Source organism: Coffea arabica, chromosome 2e, assembly GCF_036785885.1.
Source record: "Coffea arabica cultivar ET-39 chromosome 2e, Coffea Arabica ET-39 HiFi, whole genome shotgun sequence".
NCBI classification, from domain to species: Eukaryota; Viridiplantae; Streptophyta; class Magnoliopsida; order Gentianales; family Rubiaceae; genus Coffea; species Coffea arabica.
This window is the reverse complement of record NC_092313.1, coordinates 18,539,751-18,552,253: the sequence shown is the minus strand read 5'-3', so window position 1 is coordinate 18,552,253 and position 12,503 is coordinate 18,539,751. Positions and strand designations below refer to the sequence as shown.

General features: G+C 36.8%; 1 protein-coding gene across 4 annotated transcripts; it reads left to right on the top strand.

Annotated features, from left to right (window-relative positions):
* Positions 1–2,715: 2,715 nt before the first annotated feature.
* On the top strand, positions 2,716–12,039 carry LOC113731558 (aspartate--tRNA ligase, chloroplastic/mitochondrial). 4 transcript variants are annotated; one of them, XR_003458554.2, is made up of 16 exons: positions 2,716–3,167; positions 3,616–3,759; positions 4,558–4,667; positions 5,262–5,373; positions 5,471–5,542; positions 6,145–6,236; positions 6,491–6,611; positions 7,734–7,856; positions 8,149–8,344; positions 8,430–8,617; positions 8,741–8,812; positions 9,246–9,344; positions 9,431–9,511; positions 10,019–10,076; positions 10,893–11,140; positions 11,816–12,039. XR_003458554.2 is itself a non-coding variant. In XM_027256890.2 (15 exons), exons 1-15 carry the CDS (start codon positions 2,778–2,780, stop codon positions 11,060–11,062), a joined length of 2,010 nt encoding a protein of 669 aa, XP_027112691.1. In that variant the 5' UTR covers positions 2,716–2,777; the 3' UTR covers positions 11,063–11,174. The 4 variants fall into 4 exon arrangements, 3 of the variants coding, with proteins under 3 accessions (XP_027112691.1, XP_027112690.1, XP_071935659.1); XM_027256890.2 differs by lacking the exon at positions 11,816–12,039 and having other exon boundaries at positions 9,246–9,326; positions 10,893–11,174; XM_027256889.2 differs by lacking the exon at positions 11,816–12,039 and having other exon boundaries at positions 10,893–11,174.
* Positions 12,040–12,503: the final 464 nt, after the last annotated feature.

Genomic DNA, 12,503 nt, shown 5'->3' with positions numbered 1-12,503 from the left:
GACTGTTAACTTGTTCTTACCTTTTGGTCACATTCACAGCCTAATCCAGAATAGACAAAAAAAGAAAAAAAAGAGTAAGCAATTAAAAGGCATGTAACACTTGAATGGTAAATGCTGATATATAGATAAGAACTTACAAAATAGTAGTAATTATTATTGCATAAGATTTTTTTTTTGGGCGATTCTAATCTCAATATGAAAATACTGGATACATAAAAGGAATGATATGTAAATTTCCAAAACCCAAAAAAAAAAAAAAGTAATACGACATGCCACTACATTGTAATCACAAGAATGTAAAATAATTTTTTGTTACTTTGTCAAGTACTCATGTCAATTAAGGTAATAAGCGATCGGACCGTTATTTGAAAAAAGAACACTCGTTTCGACGTAATATTGAGCGGGCAAACGCCATGCACATGTAACTTTTTCCAAATGAAATAAAATAAAAGCATGCCATAGTTTATAATTAATGTTATTATCTTCTCAGTTATGATACAAATTTATTACTAATAATAATAATAATTAAGACTGCTTACAAGATTTTTGAAGATTTTGATTTCTTCTTAATATACTTACCCTAGCTTAGTATTTAGTAGTAGCTTATATCAGAGACGTAGTAAATATCATCAATTATTTATGGAAATATGCATTGATAATTACTATTCTTATTATTAGTCATTGCGAAATATTAAAGGTTAAGAAGCCATTAATAATGTTACAGATTTCAATGTTTTCAACTCGTTTCCAATGTGTACTTATATATCCTGAGCTAATACAACTCTTGCCCGCTTATGTAGCCTTGTTTAATCATATGCCATAATTAGTTTCTAAGCGTTTGCATTCACGTTGCAGACCACGTCAAATGATGGCCTGTGCGCCCGACCAATGAAATCGCTCCACTTTACTGATAGCAACAGCTGTGTTCGTTTGACCAAAAAAAAAAAAGGAAAAAAACAGCTGCTGTGACTTGAGACCAAAGAATTGTAACCGACTGACGGATGCGCTTATGAATATGCTCGTAAATTCCAATTCATTTTAGGCTTAATTACATTTACCTCCCCTGAAGTCGGGCCAAAACACCAAATAAGCTCTATAGCTTGACCAAATTATAATTATACCCTTACAATGGATGGTGTCTAAACCCCTGTTAACTGAGATACTGAAATGATAAAAATGCCCTTATTCCTACAATTTGCAAATTTTAACTAATCCTTGTCAAAAAAGCAAAGAGAGAGAGAGAGAGAGAGAAGAACAGATAGGAAGAAAGGAAGAGAATACAATCTAAACATAATAATTTTTGCATTCCAAAGAGAAGTTAATGAATAAATTAGAAGAAGTAAAGAAACAAAAATAACGAAAAACAATTTCTTAATAACATGCATACAGGACATAACAAACCAACATAAAGGAAAATGATGTAATTAAACATAAAGGGTAGGAAAGAGAAAAGGTAACTAAATAGGTTGGTGAAAGGAAATTGAGGAAATATGGAAAAGAAAAAGAGTGTAGTATGTTTTTCTATTCCACTAACTTGTTTTTGTTCTTCAATTATTCGATCGGACTTCCCCTTGCTTCATTAATATCCCTGCTACTGCTGCATTACGGTAACTTCAGCTCTAAATCTTCTTTTTATGAAAAATTCGAAACTCTATTCTTTCTCCAAAACCACCATCCAGGCTTCATTAACTCTCTCCTTTTGTGCACCAAATTTGATGAGCCATTCCCCTTTTACAATTACCTTCATTTCTTTCTTGATTCTCTTTTATTCCAATCACAAATATTCAGGCTCAAACAAATATAGTAGGGCTTACACAAAGCATACATTTTTATTTTTTTTTGACGATTTGGTACACATCCAACTTAATTTTATAACACTTTAAGAGCTCGTAATTGTTGCATTTGGATTTAATTTTTGCTGTGTTAATGAAAAGGATATACTGATGTATGGATGGATGTTCATGGGATTCATGTTTGTATTTTGATTGTGAATTCATGATTATCGAATTTGGCTGCAGCCAACTTGGTGGACTTTTGCAAATTACGTAGATTCCGGTAGAAGGAAATGAGGAATTTATGGTTTCAAGGGCATTTTAGGATTTCTAGCATAAGACGATGTTGATAACATTAATGATGAGAGGACCAATAATGTTAGTAAAATAATTAACTCACATCAAAAAGTGTCTTTATTATATTTGTTTACCACAAAGAGGGTTATCTATAACTTTGTAGAATTATAGAGTTTATTTGGCAATTTGGTTAAACCTCAAAGGAGCTAAAGGAAAATATAACTAACTTTCCTTTACTCTTCCATATTTTTCTTTACCAACAAATACTACCTTAATTTTCTGCACATTGCATCCAAATTTACAGGACTTTAAAGGAAAAATATTTGATTACCACAATATTTTCAATAAGTATAATTAACTACTTATTTTATCTACAAATTTTTCTTGTCAAACAAATATACGCAAGGAAGTTATTTTAACTCACTTGATTTTCCTACGTAACTTGGCCCAACTTTGTTTCATTTTAAAATAGATCGAGCGTACATGCCCAACCCCAATCACGTGATGGTTAGGGTCAACAACAACATTGAGATCAAATGGAGCAGGCTGGCTCAGCAAGCTTTGGTAGGCCAAGCCCAATCTACACTGAAGTAAAAGGACCAGGAAAACGACATAGTTTTGGACTCTCAATTCAATTCGGCTTCGTCCCCCGGCCATGGACTTATCTGCTCGGAGTCTCAATTGAAAAATTGAAGCGGCTGCCGCGAGATGGCCGCACAACTCCTCCGCGCTCTGCCCAGTATAGCCTTCCGCTGTAAACACTTCTCACTCAAACCACCTCCATTGCCTCTTCTATTCCTAAACTCGCACAGCCCCAGCTTCAAACCCACGCAACCTCCTAAACGCTGCATTTCAACTCCTTCTGTTTCTGCTTCGTCTCCTTCTCCTTCTTCAACTGAAACACCACTTGTTGCCGCTTCCCCTAAAGTATCTCGCTCCATCCCTTCTCTTGAATGGGTGAGCCGGACCGCTTTCTGCGGTGAATTGTCAGAAGCTGATGTGAATAAACGGGTCAGGCTCTGCGGCTGGGTTGCCCTTCATCGTGTTCATGGTGGCCTCACTTTCGTTAATCTCCGTGACCATACCGGTGTTGTACAGGTACTTATTTTTCATTTTCTTCTCTCTCTCTCTCCTTTTTTTTTTTTAAAAAAAATAATGAATTCTCAATCTTTCATTTCTTGAGCATGTAATAGTTCTTGACTGGCTATTGCTTTTATTTTTCCATTGTAATAAATATTTTTGAACATGATGACCATTAGTTTGTTTACTTAAGTCTGAAATTTAAGGCATTCTGCCTAGGAAACGTGGAAAATTTTGAACATTGATGGAATTTTATTTGAAGTAATCTGTCTGAAGTTACCAGTACTTACAGTCTACAATCCGTGTTTTGGTTTGTTTTCTTTGTTGAGAATGCTTGTTGATTTGCGATAAATGCTGCATGGGAAAGAGTAGCTATGAATATGCTATTTGATGAAATTGCGACAAAGAGTATCTTTGGGGCGAGTTGTTGAACTGGTCTTTACCTTTTGTGCTTTGGGAATTTCAGATTACGACCCTTCCCAACGAATTTCCTGATGCTCATTCAACAGTGAATGACTTAAGAGTTGAGTATGTGGTGGCCGTAGAAGGTGTTGTTCGGCCTCGCCCAATTGAGTCTGTCAACAAGAAGATGAGGACTGGTGCAGTAGAGGTGTGTTCTGCTTTAGCTTTAAATCTTTATGCATAGATGGATGCATTCTGCAATAATTACAGAAAAAGCAGCTGAAGGAAGTCACTGATTACATTCTCACTATAGTAAGTCTAGAAAATTTGAATTTGAGGTCTCCTTTGGCAGTTCGCCTGTCTGTTTAGTCTCCATGAACTCTTTAAGAAACTGAGAATAACATGCCTATGGCTGAAAACAAGGCGTGGTGCTAGTTGTTATGAATTCAACCAGATCTATTGTGTCAAGGGTGTTTTGCATTGTGATTTGAAGGAAAACCTTTTTAGGCTTTTGTTCAAGCAGTCCCCCTGGCCCAATTTTTGAAGTGTTCAAGTGTTAAAATTAACAGGTGTAACAAGAACAATCCAAGGGCAATGTTTTATGTTTTCCCCCGCAAAAACCTTCCAAGTGTAATGATTAATATGGTTAAAATACGACCTTGTTTGAATTGCTATTCTATAAGTGTTATTAGAAGAAGATAACAGCTTAGGTGCATCAGAGAAAGAGAAAATCGAAGTCTGATGCTGGTGATTGACTAGGAGAGAAGGAAAGGTAATGAATTGTTGCTGATGTTATAATCATATGTTCATGGATGAGTTCTTTATCTCAGTGCTCCACAATTTACTTAGTTTCTGCAAAGTTGGTTGTGGAATTATGATGTGTAGTTGATTGTGGAAGACGAATTCTAATAACTGATGACCGCTGTTTTATTATTTCCTTAACTTGGATTTGCTCCTGGATGATTATTCTTTTTGGTGGTTTTAGTACAATTGCTTAAGTTTGCAGGTGGCTGCTGAGCGTGTCCATGTTCTGAATACTGTGAGATCTAAGCTGCCTTTCTTAGTTACTACTGCAGATGATGCCAAAGAATCTGTAAAGGAGGAAATTCGCTTGAGGTGAAAACTTTCTGAAGTTTTTTGACCATGGGCTTATGTTTTGCTTCTCTCTGCAGATTGCTGTTAGTTCTCTTGATAATTGATATTTTTACTTTTCTGGTCGAGTTGGGCATTTCTTAATGATTGAAGGTCTACTTTTGTTTCTGCTTCCTCTCGCTAATTTGTGGTATTGTGACTGGAGTGGGTAAACTGGAGTTTGCTTGGGTCATGGTTTGTTGTTCTAGTTGTTTCTGAGACACTTAACTGCTTAAGTAAAAGAATACTAGTACTTGCCTCATTTACAAGAGAAGAAATAAAATTAGTAAGTAATATCACTATATGATGATAAGGGATTTTGGTGATATTGATCTTTGAACCACATAGTTGAAGAGGTAGCATGGGTTATTTACCATCAATTCTCACATTTTGCATGTTCCATACCCTATGATGTGTGTTTTCTATTCAATGTAGTTTGTGGCTTTAAAGCATGCAATGCTTCAGAGGCCATAGTTTTTTTCCATAGCCTAAAATATATTGATTGTTTACTGCTTGTAAGATCTTCGATGCATGTCTCTTAAACTGTACGGATTAAATGGTCCCCATACCTGTTACTAGATATCGATGCCTTGATTTGCGCCGGCCACAAATGACTTCCAACATTATATTGCGGCATCAAGTGGTAAAACTCATCCGAAGGTACCTTGAGGATGTACATGGTTTTGTGGAGGTAATGTTTGCATTTTAACATCTTAGTGCAATCAGAAGATTCTACTGGAGTCTGTCTCTTCCACTCTCTGATCCTTGCCTTCATGTTTGTAAGGTAGATTGAGACTCCAATTCTATCTAGATCTACTCCAGAAGGTGCTCGGGATTATCTTGTGCCTTCAAGAATTCAGGTACAGTATTTGCCCTGTTAAATGTACCTATCTCGGGATTATCTCTAATTTCTCCTCTTCACTCTTTTGGTGTTTTCCCTTGTTTTCTGTTGAAGTGAATTGAAAAACAAAATGTAATCTTGGTATTGATGTTGTCGTTTGTCCTGGTGATGACTTAGTGATTTTGAAAGAATTCCCATCCCATCAGGCTTCAATCTCGAATTCAAGCCAAATTGTGTTTTCTAAGCTACGCTTAATCTCCAGCCTTTTATGGCTACCTATGTTTTTAGCTTCTCAAATTTATACTCAGAGTTAAAATTTCATTGCATTTGAGCTGTTATTCCCCAAACTTTTTACCTTTGTTGTTGAGAACCCGCTCAAGGCAACTTGTAAGATAAGAAAAGGAGAAGGCCATTTAATACAACTCGTGTAGATCTTTTGGAAGTGATGGAGGCTGAACAATTTCCATACAGCATTTGATACATCGAAACATCAAGGATGAAAAATATTTACTTGTTTTATTGGCTTTTTAACATCTAATTCTCTACGTTTCAAGTTTATGTTTTCCAGAGATATATCAGTCATCAAATAAAAATCTGATTGCTTAATTCCATCATTTAAAGCCAGGAACATTTTATGCCTTGCCCCAAAGTCCGCAGCTGTTCAAACAAATGTTGATGGTCTCTGGTTTTGATAAATACTATCAAATTGCAAGGTAATAAGTTTTAAGTTTACGACTATTTGATCAGACTGTTGATTTTCATTTAAATTCCCCTTTTCTCTTGCATCTTTACATTCTGCCACACATTGTTCAACTTATGTGAAGAGGATCTCCCCCCTTCCCCCCTCAGATTATTATGAGGAAAAAGGATTCTAGAGGGGGATCAAGAAATTTTGCATTTATTGCTGGGTCATTTATTAGTATACAACCAAGACCACAATGTGACTTCATCTGCTCTTGCTTTGCAGGTGTTTCAGGGATGAAGATCTAAGGGCAGATAGACAACCTGAATTTACGCAACTAGATATGGAGATGGCTTTCACTCCCTTAGAGGACATGCTCAGACTTAATGAAGATTTGATTAGGAAGGTTGTCTTTTTTTTTTTTTTGGGTGGTAGAAATAGTTTGATGAGGTAACAAATCACAAAATGAAATGAGGTGAGGATAAAAGCATTAGAATGATCCAGTGAGTTAAGATACGTTTCATTTAGCTGACCCCTCTCACTTCCTTGATCCTGCCAATTAGTTTGCTGTAGTTGATAGCCTAATAGATAGTAGAGCAATAATCTGATTTCACAATTTGTGAGTTCCTTCAGACCTTTGATAAAATCCTCTATTGAAGTGAGATATATTTTCTGCACATAAAATTCTGTAAAACATGTCCTGAAATTTTCATTAAAAGAAGCTGTTCTTCCATAGCAATATTATAACTAAATTTACGTACATTGTGGGGCTCTAAACTGTTGATTTGAATTTTTAATACCTTCCAGAAATTCTGAATCGAATGTTATTTTCGACCAGAGCCTATATGATGGCTGAATCCTGTTTTTCAACTGATTGGTTAGTATTTGAATTTGATGACCTAGGTTTCGCACCTCCTGGTAGATTTTTGTATGATCTTTTACTTTCCAATTTTAGTAACATTCTCCTCTGTTATGGGCTGGGTGTGGGAATTGAACTGTAATAGCATTAATCTTGTTAAAACTTGTATAACATTTTGCTGTATAGAAGCTAAACATCATCAGCTGTGCACATGCTTGGCCTATATGTGGTGCCGAAAATAATTATTACTTCTGAGTAAACATGACAATCTTTTGCATTATCTGACTAAATATCTTTTAGAAGATTGAAACAAATTATACGTATGTTTTAGTGTAAATTTTACCTCGTCATGCTTGTAGTCTATCATATGATTCCTTTTGGTATCAGCAAATAATATATATATATATGTAGGTTTGTTCCGAAATAGTTGTTTGTTCTAATAAGCTTGATTTTTTCCCCTGAAGTTTAAAGCTGGATGCTGTCCAATTTTTCCTTTTGTAGCATGGAGTTAGGGTCTAGTGAGGCATGGGTTACATGGGTAGATGAGGGCTCTGATGGCCCAATTTAGATGTTTAATACAACTCTTAATTCTGTATTGATATTACTTTTGCTGTTACTTCTGATATTCAACTGGTAAGTTGACAGGGCATGATAAATATTTTCCTGCAGGTTTTCCTTGAGATCAAAGGTGTCCAGCTACCTGACCCTTTCCCAAGGCTCACTTATGCTGAAGCCATGAGCCAATACGGTTCAGATAGGCCAGATACTCGCTTTGATCTTGGATTGAAAGATGTAAAGCTTGTTGGTTTTCATGCATTATTTGTTTTTATTCTTTATCTCTTTCAATTTTCTCAACTGAGAACTGCCAATGCAGTCTATAGCCCCTTCTTCAGTTTGTCCCAACAAAAATAGTTTCTTTTCCCTTTTTCTTTCTTTTTTTTTGGGAGAGGGGGGGGGGGGAGAGACAGGTTGTCATTCTTTTGGTACCATAGATGATACTATATTATGAAATCTTAAATCTATTTTTTGTTTTTTGGAGTGATTACCTAATGGTCTTAGGCAGCAACTTTTTCTTGGCATGCAGGTATCTGAGATATTTTCAGATTCCTCCTTCAAGGCATTTGCAGATACCTTGAAGAGTGGGGGAATTGTTAAAGCCTTGTGTGTCCCTTCAGGAGGAAAGACATACTCAAATACTGCTTTGAAGAAAGGTGATATTTACAATGAAGCTATTAAATCTGGAGCAAAGGGTTTGCCTTTCTTAAAGGTGTTAGAAGATGGTGAGAGTGATGTTTGTGATTGTTTGCACATTTCATCGCATTTTGTAGATTATATTGTTCTTAGTGCTTGATGTATATCTTTTAGGGGCAATTGAAGGGATTTCCCCACTGGTATCATGCTTGGACCACACAAAGAAGGACAAGTTACTCAAACACTTATCTGCGGGATCAGGTGATCTCATCTTGTTTGCAGTGGGTCAGCCTGCATCAGTAAATAAAACTTTAGATAGGCTGAGGTTGTATGTAGCCCATGATTTGGGCTTGATTGATCCTGTAAGTTTACTGCTTAAAGCTTTTAATTTCATGCAATATACTATTGGATTTAAAAGAAAAAGGAAAGGAAACTTGGATTAATTATTTTTACACATCTCACTTTGTCTATTTGGTGTCATTTAGTCCAGGCCCTCAATCCTTTGGGTGACTGATTTTCCTATGTTTGAGTGGAATGATGCTGAACAGAGGCTTGAGGTTGGTGCTATGATTATAGTTTTTGTACTATTCTCTTATTTAGGTTTATGATGTATTTTTCTTGAAGAAGTAGGTAATAGTGTTGTTTCCACCTCACTATTCTTGTCTGTAGAATTGACCTCTTCATTATGTATGGTGGTAAAGTGGATTCTGCATTCTGAGGATGTATTTTGACTTGTACTAGTAATTTCAGTATTAGCTGATTTTTCTGTAAGCTAGGTTTTGTAAAACGTTTAAGTTAGATTTTAGAAATGACTTAATATGGGATTAATGCAAGCTATTGTGGAAAGAAATATAAGGGTAGTTTTTAATATAATAACCATCACGGTTAAGATCAAATTATGCTGACAAAATTTGAGATTATATGCTTAAAATTTGATCCTTCCTTTCTTGTATCTCTTCTGGTTTAAGTTAAATTGTAGTTGTTTTTCAGGCCTTGCATCATCCTTTCACTGCCCCTAACCCAGAAGATGTGAAGGATTTGTTCTCTGCTCGTGCTTTGGCTTATGACATGGTATACAATGGTGTGGAGGTACATACATCTTGTTTTTTGTCTTTGCAAGATTAGGTATGCATGTATAAATTTAAGTATAATGGAATCTTTCACTTCTCTGGCAGATTGGTGGAGGAAGTTTGAGAATCTACAAGCGTGACGTCCAAGAACAGGTCTTGGAAATCATTGGCATTTCGCGTGAACAGGTAAGGCCTGAGGAAATCCTTGTCATGCTATTTTGGGTCTAAAACATTTGACTGTTTGCTTATGTATGTGGTCAGCACTTATAGCTTTGAAGGGTCAAATATTCAGTGTGTTCCATTTCTCTGGTATAGGCAAGAGCGTGCTTCTAAATAATTACTGAAAACATGGATTGCAGTATTTCATATTGAGATGGGTATATAGTTTGCATTTCGAGTCCTTCAATTATGTGTGTGAATATTGAACTTTGTTAGTAGAAAACTTTTCTCAGACCACCCTTTATCCTTAATCTTCCAGTTTTATTTTCCTTTTAATGATCAAGGGACTGTCAATTGCCTTTTTTGTGTTCGTATTTTGAGTTAAATACATTGGAAGAAGGAAAGCAATAACTGAGTTAAGAAATTTTGCCGTGAATTGGAAGTTATTGAAAGCTTACAAACTATTTCTGATTGCCATGATAGAGCAACGTTTGCACTGTTGCGTATTTTCATACATTCTTTTTTGGTCTGCAGGCTGAAGCCAAGTTTGGCTATCTCTTGGAAGCTCTAGATCTGGGTGCTCCTCCACATGGTATGGGACATTTTCTTGCCCAAGGAATACATTTACTCAGTTAATTCGAAACATCCTACTACACATTTCTTATAGTTCATGATTACTCTTCTTGTTGCATTGCACTGAAAGATATGTTTCTTCCTTGGAGAATAAATAAACCTCCAATCCATGTCAAGTGGAACTGCTGCTTATTGCCAATAGAAGATAGAAGGGCCAACTCTGGCCCAATTTATATTAAATTTACCTTGTTTTTGGAGTCTTTGGGGTTAATAGATCATTCTTCTTTTCCTTTTTGTTTCCCTGAAAATGTGCATATAAAAGTTTGATTAGTTGATATTTTGTTCATATGTGTACCAGACCATGTCTTGAATGCTGGGTCGCAAGAGAACTTTTTGTGAAGCTTTTGTGTGTCTCATTTATTGAATGAGAAACATCAGCCACATGCAAAAAAGCTTATTAATTTTACAAGTTTAGAAAATTGATTGCACTCAAATTATATTTGTGGAGCTTTTTGGTATATGCTACAAGGTAATGTTTCATTGTATTGCTTGATGCAGTGATAGTTAAGAAGATTATGTAGGGAATCATTTAAATAATTTAGATTAGCATCAGAGCGAGTTTGAAGTCACATGATTGGTGTATATGGTTGTTAAGGACAGATAGCTCTAGTGTGTTCACGGCTGTAGAGCAGGTTTCTGCTTGGATGCTGAGTATCGAGTGCTGGTTTGACAAACATAATTTTTAGATTTCTTGCTTGGACTAAGCCAGTAGCCTCCTCCATTTCCCCAGTCTGCTTTTGAACTTTGGTTATTGATTGATATATTTGTTGCACAGGAGGGATAGCTTATGGGTTAGATAGAATGGTCATGCTGTTGGCAGGCAGTCATTCGATCAGGGATGTCATTGCTTTCCCAAAGACAACAACTGCACAGTGCGCGTTGACTCGTGCACCTTCACCGGTGGATACACAACAATTAGAAGATCTCTCATTTCATGCGACGTAGTTCTCATGCCCTTGTCCCCAAGGCTTTGTGCCATTCTAGCCTTGAGAGATCGATTTTGATCAAACGCACAACCATCTTGTCAGTAAATAGATATATATGGCTCTGTTTGGCACCTCTGTTTTTGAAAGACAAATTTTCTTTACAATTTCATCCACACTAACCCTCCAAAAATACCCACAAATTTTTCATACCTTTTAACACAAAACATACAGTTAAAAAAAAAACACCTACTCCATTCTATCAGCACCGCCACCCTCCCCATCATTGCTGCTTCCTCACCCGCCAGTGCCACCCTCTGCCTCCTCTCTTCTTCTCTCTCCTTCCCTACTGCCCCTCTCACCCCCTTCCTTTTCTCCCCTGCTCCTTCCTTCCTCTCCTTCTGCTCTCTCTTCTCCTCCCTCCTTCCCCCCTTCCCCCCTTCCTTGTGCCCCCCACCCCAGGAGAAGGGTAAGGTAGAGGGGGGTAGCAGCAGTGGGCAGTGACAAGTGAGAGGTGGTAGGGTGGGTGAAGAAGCAAGGAGGGAGGAGTTTGGCTGTGAGTGTGGAAGTAGTGGTAGTAGGTGCCAGAGGTGGTGGTTGTGGAGAGGAGAAAGGAGAGGGGTGGTGGTCGGGGTTGGTGGCATAGGGAGGGTGGCAAAATTTTACAACAATCTTTCAAAAATTCTGTAGTAAAATTTTATACAAACTCTTGAAAAACACACCATTTTGTCATTTTGGAGGATTATTGATTGTTATTATATCTGTGTATTTTCAGGAATCGTTTTATGCGTTAAATTCTTGTCATTTTCGAAAGGGACCTTTCATACATAGAAGAAAACCACAAAAAGTTAGGTCCACAATGCAAACAAGAACAGGTCTGTAATTTGGTTAATTAATTGAGATCGGCAGCAGGGCAATCCCAGTTAACCCTTTGTTTCAATTTGTTTCCCGAACTATTAGCTGGACTACGTGCTCCCTTAATTTGATAACATTGTTTCAGATCGTTTCCTGAACTATCAATTTCCCTCGTCCTTTTAACTGTTGGCTTAGGCGTGCTGGTTTTCATTTTTAGCTGAGCAAAATTGAGCATGTAGGGAGCGTTTGTACTTTGCCAAGAGGGCCAGAAAAATCCCGTTGCTCTTACAGGCGTCTTAGGTGGATGTCTAAAACTTGGCTAAATTATTAATAAAAGTTGTAGGAAAAGGGCCTTTTTGTTGGTATTTTGGAGAAAAATGGAGAAGTGAGAAGGGGATTCGAGCTTTCCTTGCTCAGTATCTGAAGCACTTCATTTGGTTGTGGGGCAACCCGTTGCTAGAAGTGTATATATGGCCAGATAGCCCAATTGTTAGTTATCGATGTCAACCGTTAATGTATTGTTGCATTTATAACCCTATTCTTATTGGTCTTAGTCACTAGCTTTTTAATGCTTCTTTTTTCACCTCTTGAAAGACCTTGCAACAAAT

What these genes read in the sequence shown, in the direction of transcription:
- LOC113731558 (XM_027256889.2), top strand. Translation starts at nt 2,778, where the DNA reads ATGGCCGCACAACTCCTCCGCGCTCTGCCCAGTATAGCCTTCCGCTGT. An exon ending in AAGGAGGAAATTCGCTTGAG is followed by an intron (nt 4,668 to 5,261) that starts GTGAAAACTTTC and finishes ACCTGTTACTAG; the next exon opens with ATATCGATGCCTTGATTTGC. An exon ending in ATGTACATGGTTTTGTGGAG is followed by an intron (nt 5,374 to 5,470) that starts GTAATGTTTGCA and finishes TTTGTAAGGTAG; the next exon opens with ATTGAGACTCCAATTCTATC.